This window comes from Typopeltis vanoorti, chromosome 19 (assembly GCF_054136105.1).
Source record: "Typopeltis vanoorti isolate ZY-2024b chromosome 19, IOZ_Tvanoo_1.0, whole genome shotgun sequence".
NCBI classification, from domain to species: Eukaryota; Metazoa; Arthropoda; class Arachnida; order Uropygi; family Thelyphonidae; genus Typopeltis; species Typopeltis vanoorti.
In genome coordinates this window covers 83,344,447-83,366,892 of record NC_143567.1, presented here as the reverse complement: position 1 = coordinate 83,366,892, position 22,446 = coordinate 83,344,447, and the positions used below count along the sequence as shown (strand labels likewise).

The following is a 22,446-nucleotide window of genomic DNA, read 5'->3' as shown; positions in this document are numbered from 1 at the left end:
CAGTTATTATTATTATTATTATTATTATGTGACACCTCCAGGGAGTCCCAAGACGCATCGAGGGAGAGTGTGCCAACAGCATTGAATGATTGATCCCCGTCCAACTACTAACCACGCTCAAACTTGCTTAAGCTATTAGTAGCAGAGGCTCTACCAATCGACCAACCTTTGCTGTAATGAGAAAGATATTGGGTAGCTGCTGCTGTTGTTTTAATGGGTGCAACACAAACACTGTTTTTTCTGTGTCTCTTCTATAGATACTTCCTGAGTACCTGTAGAAGAGACATAAAGAAAACAGTACATCTGTGAGATATAGGCTGAAGTGAGTCTCTGAGCAAGGGATTATCAATACCAGGCCTGCAATGCTATTTATTTTCCCCCATCTGCCTGATTGAAATTATTTAATCATATGGAGGAATATGAAATTAGATGCTTTTTTCCTAGCATTGAATTAAATTTTTACTAAGACTCTGCATGTTTACGTTCATGCGATTAATGTGACAATCATGTTTCTTTCAACTCCACAATAAATTGCATTTGGAGTTATTCCCACTGTCGTATTTAATGACAAATTATTACAATCGCTTTGAGGTTTTGTTAGCGCTAGTGTCGCTGCGGGGAAATTCAAAGTTACATTTCCGTGATAACAACTTGATATCTACGAACGAGAACGAATCATATTACACAAAGTTGGCCATGCCTTGACTGGCTTTGGCAGTGTAGTGGTTGGTTGTAGCTGGAGCAATACATTACATAACTGTTATCATTACCTGCATTATTGTGAGTTTTTCATCATTAGTTTTTTGTAATTAATATTGTCAATCATGACACAATGAGCTTAAGTAAAAAGCTTAAAATAGATCGGAACATCGAGCATTTAACCCTGAGTGGACAAACAAATATTTTTTTTACATTGTTTAAGGGCAAAATAGTGTGCATTGTTTGCTGGGAATCTATTGCTGTGCCGAAAGAGTACAATCTGAGACGTCATTTTGAATCAAAACATCCTAACCTTGGCAAGTTGGATGCAAGTGAAAAGCAAATAAAAGCAGCAAAGTTATTTAAAGTCCTTAGTGGTGAGCAATAAGCCTTTAAAAAAGTGACATCTGTAAATGAAGTTGCCACAAAGGTAAGCTTAAAAATATCACAAGAAATAGTTTGTGCTGCAAATCATTTACTGAGGGAGAGTTGATAAAAAAGTGTCAGATGATTGCCGTTTCCGAATTGTGTCCTTATAAGAAAAATAATTTTGAAAATATCAGTTTGTCCTGTATGACTGTTCAAGCACAGGGTGGCTGATATTGCCAAGGATCTTAAATATAATCTGCAAAAATCGGCTAGTGAATTTGTCTATTATTTGCTTGCTATGTATGAAAGTACTGACATGAAAGATACTGCACGGCTTTTAATATATGTAAGAGGCATTAATAAGAATTTTGAGGTGACAGAGGAGCTTGCTGATTTGTGCTCAATGAAAGGAAGAACAACAGGAAAGGAGATCGCAGAAAATGTAAAGATGTGTGTAACCGAAAAACTATCCTTAAATTTCAAGAAATTAGTAGCAGTTTGCACTGATGGTGCCCCATCTATGTGTGGAAAAAATGTTGGTGCTGTAACATTTATTGCACAGTATGCAGGTAAACCATTGACAAAATTTCACTGCCTAATTCATCAGCAGGTGTTATGTTCGAAAGTTTTGCAGTTTGATCATGGGATTAAAGTAGTATTTGCTCTGGTCAACTATATTCGAGCTCGGGGTTTGAAATATAGAATGTTTCAGCGTTTCTAGAAGAAAATGATGACGAGTACAGGGATCTACCATACTACAATGATGTACGTTGGTTGAAGCGCGTTAAAGTTTGTTTGAAAATCAACTTACTAAGGGGAATATGTCACATTTCTTAACTTGTCAACAGAATATTCCATCAGCATATCATTCAATGGTGGGTGGAAAATATAAGAAGCACATATCACATCTAAGTGAGGAGTTTCAGAAAAGAATGCCAGTGAGTAATGAAGACGAAGTCCACATAGGACCCATTTTCTGTCAAAGCAGGAAATCTACTTGTCGAACTCCAGATGGAAGTTATCGATCTCCAGTGTTCTGAAATTATCGGGTCAAGCATAGGGAGAGTACAAGAGTTTTATTCTATTCTGGATCAGGATAAATTTAAAAGTTTGTTGGATACTGCCTACCAGGTATTTTGTATGTTTGGGAGCACATATACTTGTGAACAAACATTTTCAGTCATGAACTTGAACAAAACCAAATAGCGCTTATCTTTAAGTGATATCAATTTAGAGGCCATATTAAGAACGGCCACTTTAAACATGACATCAAACTTTGATAAAATAGTGGCAACAAAGAAATGGAATGTGTCACATTGTGACATTCAGTCACTGATATTTCACTGTGAATAAGGGTGATATTCTCAGTGAAATTATTAGTAAACTTTGTGTTTATGTTTAAGTGGTTTTTATTGAGAAATTTTCCAGCTATATATGTTTGTAAATAATTTTGATTATAATTTTAATTGTAACTCTCTAAAAAATTTAAATATACATATTAATTAGTATTTCCTGTAGACCTACTAACAAATTTACTTAAGTTTAGCTGCAGTGGACTAGTCTAAAATTCAAAGTCCCAAGTGATCTGGCCCTTGGTCAGGTGGTCCAAGTTGGGCTTGGCCCTCAAAGACAATCAAGTTGTGCAGGCCTGATCTATATGATGAACTGCTCTCCTTAACAGCAACAAGAATTTTTAGAGAGATTTTTTACATTTAACAGTATTCTAAGGATGGGCAAATCTGAGATTTGTATAGTGCAAGAAGCTGGGTGAGTGAAAAAGTGGATCTTGAGAAGAAAAGAATATCTATCTTTTAGAGGTGGAGGTAGCTACTGATGTGGTGTGTTATGCCAGTAAGATGGATCTTATCTTGTATGGTGATTTCTATTACTAAGGCTACAGGAATGTCTATTGATGGCACTGAAGGTGACCAGGTTATCCACACCTCACTGAAGGATTGTATGGAGATCAGAATTTAAGGTATTGCTTGTAGGTGATTTTGAAGCTTGGGATGTGTTGATGTCATTCTACTATTTTGACTAACCTACATGATTAGTCAAAATAGCAGAATGAATGGTGTGAATTATCATTAGTGAAGCTGTGGATACAATTAGTAGGGATTAAGAGTAGGTCATTTATGTACAGGTGAAAGACAGTAGGCAATAGAACTAAGACATGAGACACTCCTGCATTGGTGGCAAAGCTTTTCTTCTTATTATTATTATTAAAATCTGACCTCCATGGAGTCAAAGGACTCATTGCAGGAGGACCATACTCTCTAATGCAAAAAGATAACTGAACTGTGCTTTCACAGTTTCTGCACTCACCACACTCACAGGCAATGCATTCCACTCACCAATCATTCGCTTCTCACTCCCCCCTGCTCACGCCCTCCTTATACAGCATCCAGAGATGGCCTTTTGTTCTACTATTGTCTCCCTCTACTCTATGAAAAATCTGCTTCACATTAACCTGGTAGCAACCCCTCACCAACTTATATGTCTCAATCCTATCCATTCTCCTACTTCTATTCACAAGGCTCTGCAACTGGAATTCTCTCAATTTTTCCTCAGTTGAAGAGTGCTTGCAGAGAGGGTGGCATCCACCATGATGCAGATGAATGACCAGAGAAAAATCTGGCTATCCAATTACAGAGGATGGCAAATAGATCAAAGGAAGTCAACTTGTTTAGCAGATCTCAAAGCCAAACAAGATCAAAAGTCCTGGAACACCTAGAATAACAGCACATTTCTCTGAATTTTTCTATATCATATATCAAGAGGTGGGTGATGTAGACTAAGAGGTCAGCTGTGGATCTAGATTAGTGATTCTGGAGAGAATTGAGGTGAAAGTAATTGGTCTGTAGACATTTTTATCTCTCTTTTCTGGTATAGGTTGGATATATGTTTGCTTCCATGCACTGGGATAAGTGCCAACTGAATAAAGAGGATTGTAGAGACAATCTTGATAACTAAGTTATAGAGTGAGCAAGAAAATAAATTAAAGATAACAAGAAACTATATACCTGGTTTAATCCTTATCCAAGTGTAAGCAAACAAATTTGCACCTGAACTATTTTCAGGACTGGGGCAACTCGTATAAAGAAGGTAATGACTTCACATCACTTGCATTAGTATCCCATAATGCAAAGCACATCTCCTTGCAGACATGAATAATGCTATGCATTATGGGAAGGGTCACTACCCAGACCGGTTTCGACCTTATTCAACCATGTACATCATTCAGTGAACAGGATATTTAGAAAAACCTTTGTCTTTGAGGCCCTCTCCAGACCTCAATAAAGGTTGAAACCAGTCTGCATAGTGACCCTTCCCATAATGCACAGCATTATATATCATCAAGAGATGTGCTTTGCATTATGGGATACTAAGACAAGTGATGTGAGGTCATTAGCTTCTTTATACAAGTTGCTCCAGTCCTGAAAATAGTTCAGGCGCAAACTTGTTTGCTTACACTTGAATAAAGGATTAAGCCAAGTATATAATTTCTTGGTATCTTTAATTTACAGTATAACCCAGTGAGCAAGAAGTAATGGTAATAACAGGTATTTGATTAGCTAATTGGCTTCAAATTGGAAAGGGAGCTAGGCAAGGATGCCTACTTTCTTCTCACCTGTTCAGTATCTATGCTGAGGAGATCATGTATGGAGGATTGGATGAGCTTAAGACAGGAATTAGGATAGGTGGCAGATTGATCACTAATCACAGGTACACTGACGATAAAGTACTCCTTTGTAGTGACAAAGAAGAACTAGAACAAATTCTTGACAAAGTTAATGAGATCAGTAAGAACTGAAAACTTCAACTTAATCATAGCAAGACAAAGATTATGGTTCTCAAAGAAATGCAGACAGGGAAGCTCCTGAGAAACAAGTGTACCTTAATGGAAAAAGACTTGAGGAAGTCAATAAGTTCAAGTACTTGGGATCCATTATTAATGTGAGGAATTGCTGTTCAGAAGACATCAGAATATTAGGAATGGCTAAAAATAGAGACATCTAAAATCTGGAATCCACAGGAACAAAGTTGAGGTTTCTGAATGTAGCTGTTTTTCTAACAGTAATTTATGGATGTGAGACTTGGAACCTAAAGAAGTCTCATAGGAAAAGAATAACTGATTTTGAGATGTAGTCTTATAGAAGGCTGTTGAGGACACCATATACTGAAAGGCAGACAAATTGATGGGTGCTAGCAAGGAACAGTAGAACTTTAAGGCTCCTTAAGGATATTAACAGAAGAAAGTTGAAATACTTTGTAGCATTAAAAAAAAAGGAAGAACTTTCCAAAACAGTAATAGAAGGTAAAGTTCCTGGAAAAAGAGGAAGAGAGAGAGAGAGCCATCAATGGATGGATAGTGTGTATGGAGTGACTGGTCTTCAGAGAGTTAAAGCCTCCAGAAAAGCATACAATAGGACCACCTGGTGAGGATTGCTGTGGCACATCACTGAGCAACTGAGTGACCATATAGCATCTGATAATGTCCAAAGAATAGATGGATGGAGGCAATAAAGATAGAGGTAATAAAGGACGGGTGTTAACTCTGGAGCACAATGAAGAGCTGGCACTTATCCCAGTGCATGGAAACAAGTACATAACCAATGAATGTATCATCAGAGACATTGACACAAGACTTTTTGCTGAAAAACCACAGGAGGAAATGGTGCTCGGTTGATGGTATTATTATTATTATTATTTGACACCTCCAGGGAGTCCAAAGACTCACTGAGGGAGAGTGTGCCAACAGCATCGAACAATTGGTCCCCTTCCAACTACTAACCTCGCTCAAACTTACTTAACTGAGCCATTAGTAGCAGAGGCTCTATCAATCGACCAACCTTTGCTGGCAGTATAAAACTGCGTTCGTGCTCTCCCCTTTTTTACTAAAGTCAAAAATGAGTATTAGTTACTAAAATTATGTATTCAGCCACTTGGGATTAGTTACTGTAAATGTGGTGATTTAACTTGATCATCTATGCAGGAGTTGAAGGAAAATATTGATGTCAGGAGGTCAGATTTGACTTACTTTAGGTGCTGTAGTAGTGCCATATGGATAAGAGAGAGAGAGAGAGAGAGGTGGGAGTGCAGATGAGTAGAAGTTATGTTCAATGAATGGTCTTAGCAAGAGACCAGAAGGCACAGCTTTCATTAAGACAGGCAGCAAGCTTTCTTCTTTGGGAAATCAGATTTCTGTTCATGAAACTGGATTTAGATCTGCTGATGACTGATTTGCATTTGTTGAGTGCTTGGGTATAGGCAAAGTATGAAACCTGAGTTCTTGATGTGAGTCACCTGCAATATGCTGAATTTTTTCCTTCGACTGCTCTGATACACTTTCTGTTGAATCAGGGCTTGGAGAGTGGATGGCAATTTTGTGTAGAATAGGGATGAAGGATTTCATGCCAGTTAGGATAATTTCAGTTACTCACTCAGAAAAGTGTTTGGATCAGAAGTAATAGTCAGACCATGAAAAGAATGAGTAGACGTGGTCCCACTTGGTACCTTTGTAGTGCTACAGGACACAAGGCTGGGTGTTAGGGCATTCTGTTTGAGAAGAAATTTGCTGCACTAGATTGTGATCTGAGTTACCAAGTAGAGAGATGATCTTAGTAGTGTATTTGGAAGGAGAATTGATTAAAGAAAGATCAAAGGTATTGGAAGAATGGAAAGGATTATCTGGATTTTGGATAGGTAGATGAACATTTGCATCATGTCACTGTTTATAGCAGAAATGGCTGCATCACATCCAACTTTGTCAGTGGTGCTTGAAAAGGGGAGTCAGTTAGTGCTGGGGACATAAAAGTTACCTAGAAAGATGACTTCAGTATTTGGATAGCTAGACTGCAGAAGATGGATAGGAAGGTGAAAAGGTCAGAGGGTTGTTAGAATTTGGAGAGCAGTAAATACAACAGATGAATGTTACTAAACAAGACAAGGAAATCTTGATCAGAAGAGGATTCTAAATTAGGCACTCCGTGGCAGGCAATACTGGATCTCTCAAAGGCACAGATGCCTCTTTCATGGCAAAACAAATAATGAAGTATGGATGTTGGAAGTAGACTGTACTTGATGCAATCACAATTTGGATTTCTGTTTAAAGTAGGAGCTTTGCTCTGGATTTAAATTATATGTCTGTAAGTGATGATTAATGCCATTTATGTTGACATGTACACAATAATCCAGATGTAGCCATATCAAAACCTGATAAAGTGGAATGAGAACTTCCTTACCTCTGCTTGTTACTGTGTTCTTCAGTAGTCAAGTAACCTTATGAGTCACCTTGGCCACTTTTGCAATATGCCTTATGAATTTCAACTCTATCTCCACCAACATCCCCAAATCACCAGCTTTATCAATTTCTTGGAGTACAGTTCCAACAATATAGTATACAACTCGTAATCTTTTCACCCCAAAGTGCATAACTTGACAATTTTTCACATTAAACTAGACCTGTTATCTTATGCCAACTCTGATAGCCTATGTAAATCATAGGCTATCAGAGTTGCCATGTCTCACCCTTTATTAAATTAAACTACCTAATTTTACATTATCAGGACAAAACTGAATATTTCCCTTCAAATCACTGACTATAGTATTTATTTATAAATTAAATAGCAGTAGACCAAGCACAGAGCCTTGCAACATTGAATTAAACTTAAGAAATAATATTCTTGTTTAATCCTTTATTCAAGTGTAGGCAAACAAAGTTTGTGTGTAAATTATCTTCACAACTAGGCTACTTGTAAACAGAGGCTAATGACTTCACATCAACTGTCTTAGTATCCCAACGGAGAGATATCAGAGAGTGGTTTACTCAGGAGTAGAGTCCACAAGACGGCCTGTAACTAGTGGTGTGCCACAAGGATCTGTTCTTGGACCACTGCTGTTTAATTTGTTCATAAATGATATAGGAAAGGATCTGAGAGGAACAGTTCATTTGTTTGCGGATGATGCGAAGTTGGGTAGGGCAATAGTGAATGCAGATGACGTCAAAATTTTGCAGGATGATTTGGATAGATTGGAGGTCTGGGCTAAGGAGAATGGATGTCAGTTTAATGTGGCAAAATGTAAGGTTATGCATTTTGGGGTGAAAAGATTGGCGGCAGTTTACTGCATTGGTGGAACCGTGCTCCAGGAAATTGATGAGGCACGAGATTTAGGAGTGTTGGTAGATAAGGAATTGAAATTTAGGGGACACATTGCAAAAGTGGCCAAATCAGCTCATCAAATCACTTGGTTGCTGAAGAATACGTTGACAAGCAGGTTATTGTTCCTCTGTATCGAGCCTTGATAAGACCCCATCTAGACTACTGTGCTCAGATTTGGTCACCTAGGTTTCTTCTTGATGGGGAGGAGGTGGAGAGGATCCAGAGGCGAGTGACCAAGATGATAGCAGGTCTGTGGAATGAACCGTATGAGAACAGGTTGAGCATTTGTGGGTTGCAAAAATTGGTTGATAGGCGGAGGAGGGGAGATATGATTGAGACATTTAAATTACTGAAGGGTCTCTATAAAATTAATTCAGAAGATATTTTTGAGAACAGGGCTGGTTGTGGGAGGACTAGGGGACATCCATGGAAACTGGGCAAAAGTGTGGTTAGTAAAGGTGTTAGAGCTGGGTTCTTTACTTTTAGAGTAGTGAATGAGTGGAATGCGCTCCCTGAGTCTGTGGTGGATGCTGTGACAGTGAATGAGTTTAAGGCGAGGTATGATAGATACTGTATGAATGTCAAATAGTTGTGATGAATATGATTTGGGGCTTCCCTCGATGAGTCTAATGACTCCCAGGAGTTGCCCGTAATAATAGTAATAGTAATAATGTAATGCAAAGCACACATCTTCTCAGATGCATTATGGGAAGGGCCACTACTGAGGTCTCATCAATGGGAGACAGACTTAGAAGTGATACTAAGGTGTTATTAATGCAGAAGTCATATATTTTTCATATACAAGTAGTAAAAACGTGTGTATCACCTTAATATTAAAATTCTTTTTTTTACTTGGTTGTTTTTACTTGCTTCTGGGTATGGTTCCCAATGATGGGACCTCAATAAAAGTTGAAACCAGTCTGAGTAGTGGCCCTTTCCATAATGCATAGTATTATAAACATATGAAAGGATGTGTGTTTTGCATTATGAGATACTAAGACAATTGATGTGTGTAATTAGCCTCTATATACAAGTAGCCTCATTGTGAAGATAATTATTATTATCACCCCAAAATCTCATGAAGTCAAAGACTCATCAGGGAGGACCTTTTATCACACACACAGCTCATCATACCATGACTTAAACACACTCAAACTCCCTGCAGACACCACACCCTCAGGTAAAAGCATTCCAATCATTCAGATTGGAATGCCTTCCAGGGATTACCTCTGGTTCTCCCCTGATCTCCCACTATTTTCTGTAGAACCTCTCCAGCAATGATCCTATAACAACCCCTTAATAACATGTAGGTCTCTATCATATCTCCCCTCCTCCTCCTGTCCACCAGACTCTGCAAGTTGCATCTTCTCGATCTTTCCTTATACTTGACATTCCAGAGGTCAGAAACTACCTTAGTCAGTCGCTTTTGGACCCTTTCCAACATCTCTTCATCCTTCTGAAAACCAGGTGACCAAATCTGGACACAATAGTCCATGTGTGGCCTAATCAAAGCCTTCTACAATTGAACAAGAATCTCCCTACTTCTACAAGTCAGTGTCCTCTGCATCATTCCCAGAAACCTTTGTGTAGTCTTCACAATTTTGGCTATGTGTCCACTAAATTTCAGATCCTTGTCCACTATCACCCCCAGATCTCTTATTTCCTCTGCCCCCAACAATATATCCTCCCCAAGCATAAATTCTGCATTCCATCTTTGTTTTCCAAATTTTAAAACCTTACATTTTGCAACATTGAACTCACATTCCCATTCCCGTGCCCAATCACTCTCAATTTATTCAAGTCTTCTTGTAAGGCCACAACATCCTCTCTACTCTTCATGGTTCGTCCCAACTTTGCATCATCTGCAAATAACTGAATATCTCCATCCAAATCTTCACCAATATCATTACTATACAAGTTAAACAGCAATGGCCCTAAAACAGACCCCTGAAGCACACCACTAGTAACTTTCCTTTTCGTGGATATCGCTCCCCCATACACAACTTGTTGATACCTATCAGATAGGGAGTCTCCAAATCCAATGCACCAATCTAATATCCAACCCCATCCACTCCAGTTTGACTATCAACTTATTATGCAGTAATCTATCAAAAGCCTTTGTAATTTCTAAGTATATTACTGTGCATCCTTATCCTCTGTCCATAGAAGCAGTCACCTTATTGTAATAAGTAGATTACTAAAACATGACCTCCCTTTAACAAATCCATTCTGTCCATCAATTAAAAATCCAGGTGTTTGAAGATCTCATATCAGAATGAAGGCATAATGCAACATAAGTCACATGCAAAGGACAACAAATGAGAGCATACCACAGAATATAGATACCTAAGTAGTGGACATAACTATAAGCAATTAGATATAGAAATCAGTGACACACAGGAAATAAATTATTTAATATGAGCAGAATTTTTAGTCTCATTTCTAGACTATTTTCAGTACATACATTTAAAGAGCCAAAATAGAATAACAACTGAAAATTATAGCTTTGTCCATATCTGCTTTAATGATGATATGCTTGGTTTGGCATAGTTTTTAAGTGCAGTGAGTTCAGTGTGGGTAGGTTCCTTTTTTTGAGGCTTTACAAACTTCACAATGTTGGCTATGTTTAGCTGGATACTGTTAGCAGGAAGAGCAGACAGTTACAGATGCCTCATTCAGACTTTTGCCATGATTTACAAACTGGGTATTTTCTTTGGTGCCATTGAAGTTGTGTCTGAGGCTGAGGGTACTGATAATGTGTTTATGGCTGATGCAATGATAGGTTGTTACAACTTGTTCTAGAGGGCTTTTGTGTCTTTTTGGATAAATTATTAATTTTTTTTTTTGCCTAATAATTAAGCATCTAAATAATACTAGTTAATTAATTATTATCCATAGGTGTGTGTGCTTTCTTATCTAAGGAATAACATGAGTGATAGTCAATATGTAAATGATTTAGCATACAGAGCATGGCAATTTGATGAACGTAAACTGAAATTATTGAGACTTCTGAATATACTAGCATTCGTCAAATGCTGTCATGATTCAGGCATTATTCCCGCCCTATTGAAACCAAGTCCAAGTTTAAATCTCCCAAAGCTTTCCATATTTATCATAGTCTTAGCTTTGCTCTCAGTGCCACTTGGACAATGTTGCCAATATTAATGCACCGTCCAAGCGACAGAGGATGAACTCTTTCATACACTGAACTTTGGATGATATTCTTGATGTCTCTGATGCCACCTTGGTGCAAAAAGAATTTAAAAAAGTGAAGGCCCATCATATCAAAAAATTTAATAATTTAGCCAAAAAGCTACACAGGTGTCACTTGCCTCCAGAACAAATAATCAACATATCATTAAATTAGCTATTAGTGAAAAGAAATTATCAGTGCCCTCAACTTCAGTCTTTGATACAACTAAAAGTTTACAAAGCATGTCAAAAATTGAATGATGAGTCTATAGCTTCCCTATTCATACTATCAACAATATATCTAGTTAGATATAGCTAATATTCTGAAGACTTCAAAGCCTCCACAAAGGAACCTACATGTAGCCTTTATAATATGCCCTTTGAACTTCAGCTTCCTGCCCATCATCATCACCCCCAAATCCCCAGCCTCACAGATTCCCTAAATCCAGTTCAATCAATGTGTGCACACATGTAATTTTCTCATCCCAAAGTACATAACTTAATCATTAAGTTTAACTACAGTTATTAATTTTATCTTAAATTTGTATTTTTGTTCTAATCATTATATTTACTCAAAATCATTTTTAAAATATTTAGTTTATTCATAAAGTAACAACTCATCACTAAATAAACTATATATTTAGAATGAAAGAGCTTGAAATGCAGATAAAGTTCAGAAAAGTTAGTACTTCTTTTCAGAATTAAAAATACAGCATAATGTTCTTACGAATACATGTCAAAATCTCCATTGCTGATTGCTTCTGTTAGTTGTTCTGTCAACTTAATGATTTCCTGTTTTCGGGCTAATATAAAGAGACATTAGAAGAATCACATGAGAAGTACAGATATAAAAAGTAACCAGAGCTTAACAATGATTCTATCATTAAATCACTTCTAAAATCAGTATTTATGGCTTATAGTTAAAAATAATTATATATAAAGAAGAAATTAAATGAAATACATATGTTCTAAATTATGATTAGATAAAAACATAACATGCACAAAGTATCTGTCTTATAAAAGTACATAGTTAAAGAAAATGTTTATAATAGACAAGTTGTACAACAATAACTATCAAATTAAGTTAAATACTGATTTTTTTTTTTTAAATAAGAAAATGGTCATACATTCCATTTTTAATATGCTCTTAATTATGCAATATGAAGGAAAGAGTATTCATGAGATATAATGGAAAAAAAAATCTTTTACTGATAAACTATTCTTCTTCTTCCTTAGCTTACTGAACCTTACTGAATAGAAGAACTCTATCTAAGTTCTTCTTCCTTTGGAATCCTACTTGATATTCACCTATAGTTTCTTCAGCATAATGTACAATTCTTTTCAGTATAAAATTAAATAAAATTTTGCAGACTGCTGACAAGAGTGCTATGACTCTATAATTAACTTTCATATTAATTTTTGTTTCCCTTTTTTATATACTGAATGATTAGAGATTCAACCACTCTCCATGCAAAGAAATCACTCCTCATCCACTTACTCACAGCTTCCTTTTATCACTTCTGGGATGGCCCCTTGTCCTTGCTCCTTCACCCTGTTACACCAAACAAAAGAACTCCCCAGCACCCTGTATTAACTTTCAACAGTTTAAATGTCTCAAAGGTTGGTCGATTGGTAGAGCCTCTGCTACTAATGGCTCAGTTAAGTAAGTTTCAGCACAGTTAGTAGTTGGAAGGGGACCAATCATTCGATGCTGATGGCACACTCTCCCTCGATGAGTCTTTGGACTCCCTGGAGGTGTCTAATAATAATAATAATATATCATCTCTACTTTTTCTAATCTACCAAATTTTGCAGTTCACATTCCCTCAGTCCATACTCATAACTAACATTTTACAGTCCCGATATCATCTTTGTTATCTGCTTCTGCACTCTTTCCAAGGTTAATTATCCCCTTCAAATCTTGGGGACCAAATTCGAACACAATAATCCAGGTATGATCCGATCAGGGCTTTATACAATGGAATGACAACTCTTTTATCTTTGCTGGTCAGCATCCTTCTCAGTATTGAAGCAATCCTCTGGGTTATCTTCATCACCTTTGTAATATGTTCCCTGAATTTCAGGTTTCTATTAATCATAACTCTATGATCCCTTGCCTCCCCCACTTCCTCCAGTGCAGTTCCACTAACAGAGTATGCAGCCTCCCGTTGATGTATCCCAAACTTCAAGACTTTACATTTAGCTGAAATAAATTATACACCCATTTATTTGCCCATCTGTCCAGTTTATTCAAATTCTCTTGAAGGGCTACCACATCTGCACTGTTACTAATAACCCTTTCCAGCTTCATATTATCATCTGCAAACTACTGAACAACAACGTCACTGACATAAAGGTACTGAATCTTGTGGGGCTCCACAAGACTCAGTACTCCAACCTTCTACTTCTTTGATACTGCTCCCCTCATACAAAACTCTCTGATACCTATCAGGCAGTCAATCCCTTCTAATTCACTAACCTGACATCCAGACCCATGTGCTACAACTTAAATATCAGCTTATCATGTAGCACCCTGTTAAATACCTTTGTAAAATCCAAACAATTGGTAGAATATGTCTTTCCATCATCAACTGCTCTTGTTACTTTCATGGAAAAATTTTCATGGATTATTTATTGTATTTCTCGATTCTTCAATTTGTGCATATAAAATTTTTCTTTTCTGTTGTCTGCTTATTTTATTGCCTTCCTTGTTGCTCTCTTTGTATCTCTGAGCAGCAAGAATATCAGTTGGGTTATTAAGTGAAATGCTTCATCTTTTCTCTCTTTCATTATTGCCAACTTGCATTCTCCATTAAACCATTTTTTATGCTGTATTTTACTTTGAATTCCAACTGATATTTCTGCAGATACTTTTATGCTATCTTTGATATGATTCCGGATATTCTCAATATTTTCATTCTCTTCCAGCTGCATATTTTTCAATTTCTGTATTAATTCACACTCATATTTTCCTCTCTTTTCTGTTTTATCTAGTATCTTAATATTGTATCTCGGATGATTTGCATATGCTGAAAAATATTTACCGTTTATTTTAGACTTAACAGTCACTATCACACTCAGCTCCTCTGACACTCTGGATGTTTTGAGTGCAATTCCTGTCTTTTACTAATTATGATATGGCGACTAAACGTATGTCCATCAGAAGATGTCTATATTTGATTGTGTATATTCTTCCTTATAAACACAGTTTACTTATTATTAAATTTCAGGATGCAGCCAAATTAATCAATCTTTCTCCATTAGTATTTGTCTCTTCATGAAGGCTTTGGTTTCTAATATTTTTTTCTCTAATATTATTTCTTTTGCATTGACATCTCCTAATTAAATATTAAATTATTATAATCTCTTATTTCCTCTTCTGGCAGATTCCTCATAAACTATTCAAAAAAAAAAAAAATAGAAATTTTATGGCTTTTCTTATAAAAATCTTTTTCGTGATCATCATAATGCTAATTATGAATATAGTCTATATTGGACTGTTCAGGTCTCATTATCCATCTAATATCCTCTTCTGAGGTCTACCCAGCCGTCTCTTTCCAGTTGGTTTATATTTTATTATTTGTTTCAGATATCAGGTATTGGCCATTTGGTTTATATGTTTTATCCAATTTTGTTTGTAATTGCTTAGTTTTTCTTCTATTGATTTTATTTTTAGTTCTTTTAAAATATCTTTATTCTTTTTCTGGTCTAATAATGCATATTTTGCAGTTCTCTGTTTTTATTCTTTGTTTATATTTTTCAGTGCTTGAATATCATACACAACTCATATCCTTGCTATTTCCTCTGCTTTTTAATTCACTCTTGGAAAGCTTCTTTAGGAATCAATACTGGATTTACTAGATTTTCTTCAGCTTCATCGAAACAACATTATCAAATAGTTATCCTTTTAACACACTGATTTCAATATTAAAATGGGTTGTAGAAATAATAAGGCACCAGATTAAAAATATCGATTTTCTAAGGCAAGGCTGTCCAAAGCACTGCCCGTGGGCCGCATGCAGCCCACAGTGCAATTTTGTGTGGCCCACCTGTGGGTTTTGATTTTCACAAGCAAAAAAATAAAATAACAATTTGAATCAAATGCATATTAGATATTTTAATTCTATCACTAATCGATAATCTCGATGTTGATAATTTTATTTGGTGTTTCTACATCACTATATACCCACATGCTTTTCAAATATTAGATGTGTCAAGATGTGAGGGGAAAGCGTGGTGGTGGGGTACTGCTTATGATAAGTGATGACCTATGTCCTCTAAGAGTGGAGAATTTGGAAGGAAGTGAGACAAATGATTTTGAGAGCGTATGGTGTGAGGTAGAGGTAGGCAAGACAGGATATTTAGTGGGGTGTTGCTACAGACCCAGGAGCACAGAGGATGGGGACCAGGAGATGTTTAGACAGCTAAGTTTGGCAAGTGCAAGAAGAATGATTGTTATGGGAGATTTTAACTTCAGTAGTATAAATTGGAGAGAGGAAGATGCATGTAGCAATAGGGGAATGGAATTTCTAGAATTCTTGAGGGACAAATGTCTTGGGCAACATGTAACAGAGGGAACAAGAGGTTCAAAAGTTTTGGATTTGGTTATAGCATCAGAAGAGTTGATAATAACCGAGTTGACGTCTCTCCCACCAGTTGGAGAGAGTGACCATATGGTGTTGACTTGGAAAATGAATAAACGTGCAGGAGTATCAAAGAGACGGGAACTTATGTGGAATTATAAGGCAGGTGATTATAATAGTCTTAGACGTCAACTTCGGGAAGTTTCATGGAGGGAGGAATTGGAAGGCCGGGATATCACTAGTGCATGGGAAATTGTGAAAGAATATTTGTTATCAGCAATGGTAAGTTGTATACCACGAGTGAAGAAGAGGACGCAATTTGGAGTAAAGTGGATGACAAACAATATTAAACAGGAATTGCATGCGAAAAAGAGACTATGGAAGAGATATAAGGAGACAGGTGAAGAGATGCATGAGGAATATAAGACACAGGCCAGAAGAGTGACTAGTGTGGTAAGGAAAGCGAAACCGGAATATGAGAGGAGATTGGCCCTAAGATCCAAAGAAAATCCTAGGGAATTTTTTAGCTATGTGGCCAGTAGGAGGAGAAATGACTGTGGAAGAATGATATTGTGGGATAAAAATGGGAATAAAGTGACTGATGCAGAGGACATAGTGGAATTGTTCAGTGAACACTTTATTGGAGTATTTCATCCTAGAGGAGTCAGTTTTAATGCTAGAGGGATAGGACTGGTTCGAGGTCTGGAGGTACAGGAGGAGAGTGTGTTTCAGATACTGAGTACTCTGGATGTCAGTAAAGCGGTGGGACTGGATGGTATTTCACCACGAGTTTTAAGAGAATGTGCTAGGGAATTGACAGTGCCTTTAACGTGGCTTTTCAATGAAAGTCTGGCTTTGGCAAAGGTGACCAGGGAATGGAAGGAAGGTAAGATAGTGCCATTACATAAGGGTGGTAACAGACTGGAAGTGTCTAATTATAGGCCAGTCTGTGTGTCATCAGTAGTTGTTAAGATCTTGGAGAAAGTAGTGAGGGACCGTATACAGCATTGGGCAGATGAGGGTAATGTTATCTGTGAGAATCAACATGGATTTGTGAAAGGACGCTCTTGTTTTAGCAATATGCTAGCCTTTTATAATAAAGTTACAAGAACATTAGATGAGGGAAAGGCATATACTGCAATTTTCTTAGACGTGGCGAAGGCATTTGACAGGGTGCCACATGATAAGCTGATATTTAAGTTGCAGCACATGGGTCTGGATGTCAGATTGGTCAACCAGATTCAGGATTGGCTGTCTGATAGGTATCAGAGTTGTGTATGGTGGAGCAGTTTCCAGGAGGCAGAGGGTTACAAGTGGGGTCCCACAGGGCTCAGTATTAGGACCTATATTGTTTAACCTGCTGGTGAAGTTTGGCTACTGGGCTAAATGTCTTGTGATGACTGTCTTCTAAAATTTTGGAAGTCAAAAGAAACAATATTTATTCAAACTATGGAATTTTTTTAAACTTTTGGATATTTCAAATCTAGTTTCTTCTACTGACCTGTAGTGAAACAGACACCTGGTAATGATCTAAGTGGATGAGAGGAATATTTCATGAGTGGATAAGTGCTGCTACTTTAAATGAGGTAGAATATTATTTCAACAACAACTAATAAGATGCAGCCTCTATAGCTCAGTCAATAATTATAATACCTTCAGGGTAGCAAAATATGGATGTGACGAGCTTTTATATAAAGACTTTTTTTTTAACAAAGGTGAGTTAATTATACTTAATAAGAAATAATATTCTTGTTTATGTCCTTTACACAAACATGAGCATGTGAAGTAAGATCAATATCAATAGATTATAAAATATTAGGGGAATATGATGCAAAAAAAAGCTAACTAGTATATGGAGGCAATGATCTGCCTCCATATACAAGTAGCCTATCATGATGTTTCTTCACATGCACATGCTCAGATAAAGAATAAAAACAATAATATAATTTCATGGGAGGTGGCTAAATGTGTGGAATTACAGAGCTGATAAATATGACAAGCTTAGGAGATTGCTTGGATCGGTGCCATGGCATGTAAAACTGTAAGGGCTGGATGTTGATAGTGCATGGTAAGTGGTAAAGGAGTATTTGAGGGAAGTAATGGCAGACTGCATACTTTGAGTCAGGAGAGTAAATCATGTAGGATTTAAATGAATGAATACCATCACTAAGCTGGAGCTGCAAAAAAAAAAAAAAAAAAGAAAAAGAAAAAAAAAGGGATGGAATTCAAGGAGAAAGGTGAGCAACAGGCACATGTGCACAAACCAGAAGAGTCACTTAACCAGTGTGGTAAGAAAGGCAAAAGCAGAGTATGAAAGGAAATTAGCAATGCAATGCAGGTTAAAGATAACCCCAAACATTTATTTCAATATGCTGCAAGTTAAAGAAAGAATGTTTACTGCAGAATGATTTTAACAAATGCCAAAAGTAGGGAGGTAACCAAATCAGTCGAAACAGTAGAATTATAAGTGAAGACTTTGCAAGAGTATACCATCCAGGTATACTCTTGCAAGAGTATACCATCCAGGTAGAGATATTGCAGTAACGAGAGATGCAAAAGCTTATATGGGCATTGAGGTAAATGAAATGGAGGTGCATAGCATATTACAGAATCTTAATGTGAATATAGCTGTGGGATCTTGACCATAAGTTTCAGCTTTGGGTTAGTCCTGAGAGGGTGGAAAGAGGGGAAAATAGTTCCATTGCATGAAGGAGGCTCCAAGACTGATTAGCTAATCGACTGATTAGCTAATCAACCGATCAGCATATCATGAGTTCTGGTCAAAGTTCAAGTTGTCCAAAATACAGGAATGGATAGATGGAAATCGGATAATGTATGGGAGGAAACATGGTTTTGTTAAGGGTAGATTATGATTCATTAACTTGCTCATACTTTATAATAAAGCGATACTGCAGGACTTTGCAAAGCCTTTAACAGGATACCACAAGGAATTTTAATCAGTAAATTGCAGCACATGGGGATGGATATAGGCTTGGTAAAGTGGATAGGAGGGTGGATGGTGGAGAGATATCAGAGAGTAGTTTATTCAGGAGTAGAGTCCAAACGAAGGCCTGTTACTAGAGGCATGCCACAGGGTTCTGTTCTTGGACTGCTAATGTTTATTATTATTATTATTATTATTACATGACACCGCCAAGGAGTCCAAAGACTCATCAAGGGAGGGCACCTACTCGACAACTCTTCGTCTCCACTAACAATCCGCAACTACCATCATCATCAACACCAATAGCAGCCTTTTGGCTGGAGAGCAGATACACTAACCACTCAGCCAACTGGGCCATTTAATTTTTACATTAACAATATAGGAAAGGATCTGAGAGGAACTGTTCAGTTGCTTGCCAATGATGCAAAGTTGGGTAGAGCAATAGTTAATACAGATGATGTCAAAACTCTGCAGGATGATTTGGATAGACTGGCAGACTGGGCAAAGGAAAATGGATGTCAGTTTAATGTGGCAAAGTGTAAGGTTATGCATTTTGGGCCATAAAGATTACCAGCTGTATAGCACATTGGTGGAACTGTACTCCAGGAAATTGACAAACCAGAGATTTTGGAGTGTTAGTGGATAGGGAGTTAAAGTTTAGAAGGCACATAGCAAAAGCAGCTCATCAGATTACTTGGTTACTGAAGAATACTTTGACGAGCAGAGACAAGCAGGTTATTATTCCTCTTTATCAAGCCTCCATAAGACCCCATCTTGATTACTGCATTCAGATCTGGGCACCAGAGTATCTTGGTCATGAGGAGTAGGTTGAGTGAATCCAAAGGTGAGTGACCAAGATGGTAGTAAGTTTATGGAATTAATCTTACGAGAACAAATTGAAGATTTGTGGGTTAAAGAAACTGTTTGATAGGTGGAAAAGGGGTGATATGATTGAGACATACAAATTACTGAGGAGTTTTTATAAGATTAATTCAGAGGAAATTTTTCAGAACAGGTCTGGTGGTGGGAAAACTAGGGGCCAACCATGGAAACTGAGTAAGAGTGTTTAGCAAATTATTAGAACTAGGTTTATTGCTTGGAGATTAGTGAATTAGTGGAATAGGTTGTATTGTCTCTTTGTTTGAATATGTTGCATACATCTTCAATTTGCTCATACATTTCAGCTATTTCTTCGTCTTTGTGTCTGGTCGTAGGCATATAGACCATTATAATGTTCAGGTTTACTGATTCAGATTGGATGCTAATTGTCACGATTCAGTCACTGTGTTTGATTGTTGTGGTTACTTTCTTGCCTAAGTGTTTCTTGAGTATTATTGCTACCCCTGCTTTTCCTCTCTCTCTTCCTGAGAATATTATCCTGTAGTCATTGCTCCAGAAATCACCTTGATCTTGCCATCTTGTTTCACATATTCCCAATATGTCTATATTAAGCCTATTCATTTCTTTTTTGATGGTTTCAAGTTTTCCATTTCTAATAGCGTTTTCACATTCCATATTCCTATGTTTCTATAATTTTTCTGCTACTTTCTGTGTGTATCAGGGTTTCGCTGGTTTATGACCTGAGAAGCCAGATTTCTTTTCCTGCTGGACATGACTCTTCTCATGGAGGATCCATCGCCGATCTCATTTTGATTGTTTCAAGTTTCCATGCTGCTTTTTCTAGGGATATTAATGTGGTAGCTTCCCCTTGCATTGCACATTATTATTATTATTATTATTATTTGACACCTCCAGGGAGTCCAAAGACTCATCGAGGGAGAGTGTGCCAACAGCATCGAACGATTGGTCCCCTTCCAACTACTAACCGCGCTCAAACTTACTTAACTGAGCCATTAGTGGCAGAGGTTGTAACACATCACAGTGTTACAACCCATAGTCCTATAAATTGGTCTGGCTTGTAAGTTTCTCGTTATGAACCTTTCTAACATTAATTGTCTTCAGCCTCAGGCCAGTACTGGTAGTGCTGTTTCCAACTACCAGGATTTGTATCGGAGTTTCCCACTCCCTTCCACAAATTGAAAAATTCCATCAAATGAAATCCTGTATGACCCTTCCAGAAGTTTGTAAATCTCAATCATATCACACATCTTTCTCCTGTTTGCTAGTGTCTGCAGTCTACAAATTCTCAATCTGTCTTCATAATCAGTATTCCATAATCCTGATATCATTTTTAGCACTCTACTTTACAATCTCGCCAATAATATCAGAATCACAATGGAAACCAGAAAACCAGAGCTGCACACAATAGTTCAAGTGAGGTCTTATCGAGGCCTTGTAAAGAGGTAAAATGACATCCTTATCTTTACAAGTTAACATTTATTTCAGAATTGCAATTATCTTTTGAGTTGTATTTGCTATCTTTGCTGCATGTCCCTGAACTTCAACTTCCTATCTACTTACACTCAAAAATCCCCAGCCTCATCAGTTTTTTTCAACCATAATCCCACCAAAATAATACAACACTGGATATCTAAGCATACCAAAGTATATGACTTTACATTTACTGACATTGAACTGACATCCATTTTCCCATTCCCACAATTCCAGAATATTCAAATCATTCTGCAAGTACTGCATATCTACTTACACTGAATAGGTAGGGTAATCAGCAGTTCCTGATTACCCTACCTATCTTTGCATCATTAGCAAATAGCTGTGTGTCGCTTGTCAAATCCTTCCCAATATCATTAATGTATAGATTGAATAACAGTGGATCAAGCACTGATCCTTGTGGTACACCACTGGTTATTTTTTTAATTATTTTTAAAAAAAATTAATCTTTGTACTGGTTATGAGCAGTACAACCTTTACATCATGTCCAGACATTTCATCTAAGCCTTTACAAGTGTTTTACCCTATGCCTGTTCTAGTTATCATTGTAGTCATTCTCTGGTGGCAACGCCATGCCACCAGTGTGCCCTGTAGGGCACAGTGGTGGCATGTCATTGCCATGATGGCATGTTGGCATGTTGTCATCTACATGGCAAAAGGAAAGAACTTTTATATCCTTCTGCGTAAGCCCAAGCATTTTAAGTCCTTATAACTATCTTCACTCCATACACCATGTAAAGAGATGGTGGTGCTGGTAAACCTCGGAGTTGCCCCATGCTCCTCCCATATCTTACTAACTAGATCTTGGTTATTTATATAATAATTTACTTTATTATTATGGCTATAGGCTAGTGGGCACCCTGTTCCCACACCTAGTCATCAACTACCCAAACGTAACCATCTCTTTTAATCACTAAGTCTGGCTTATGCAAACCGTGGAGGTCCTATAATGTGGTACCACTGCAGTCTCCCAACCTTTGTTCTTAAAGCGGTTGTTCAGAATGGAGACCACATCATCATGCCTCCTCACGTGGACCCCCATGGGGGGTGGAAGCAACACTGGGCTATATGAGACAATGTCTCACTGTAGGTGGCAGCCAGCCCCACAGTTGGAGCCCCATCGAGCAGTGCGGGCTCGAGTAGG

General features: G+C 37.4%; 1 protein-coding gene across 1 annotated transcript in view; it reads right to left on the bottom strand.

Moving 5' to 3' along the window:
- The window catches only part of LOC150096303 (calcium/calmodulin-dependent protein kinase type II alpha chain-like), a 736,535-nt gene that overhangs the window by 94,189 nt on the left and 619,900 nt on the right, over positions 1-22,446 (bottom strand). Inside the window, exon 17 of the mRNA XM_090409027.1 lies at positions 12,151-12,226. Coding sequence (XP_090265153.1) covers positions 12,151-12,226 — 76 coding nt within the window. The remainder of the gene's footprint in view (positions 1-12,150; positions 12,227-22,446) is intronic.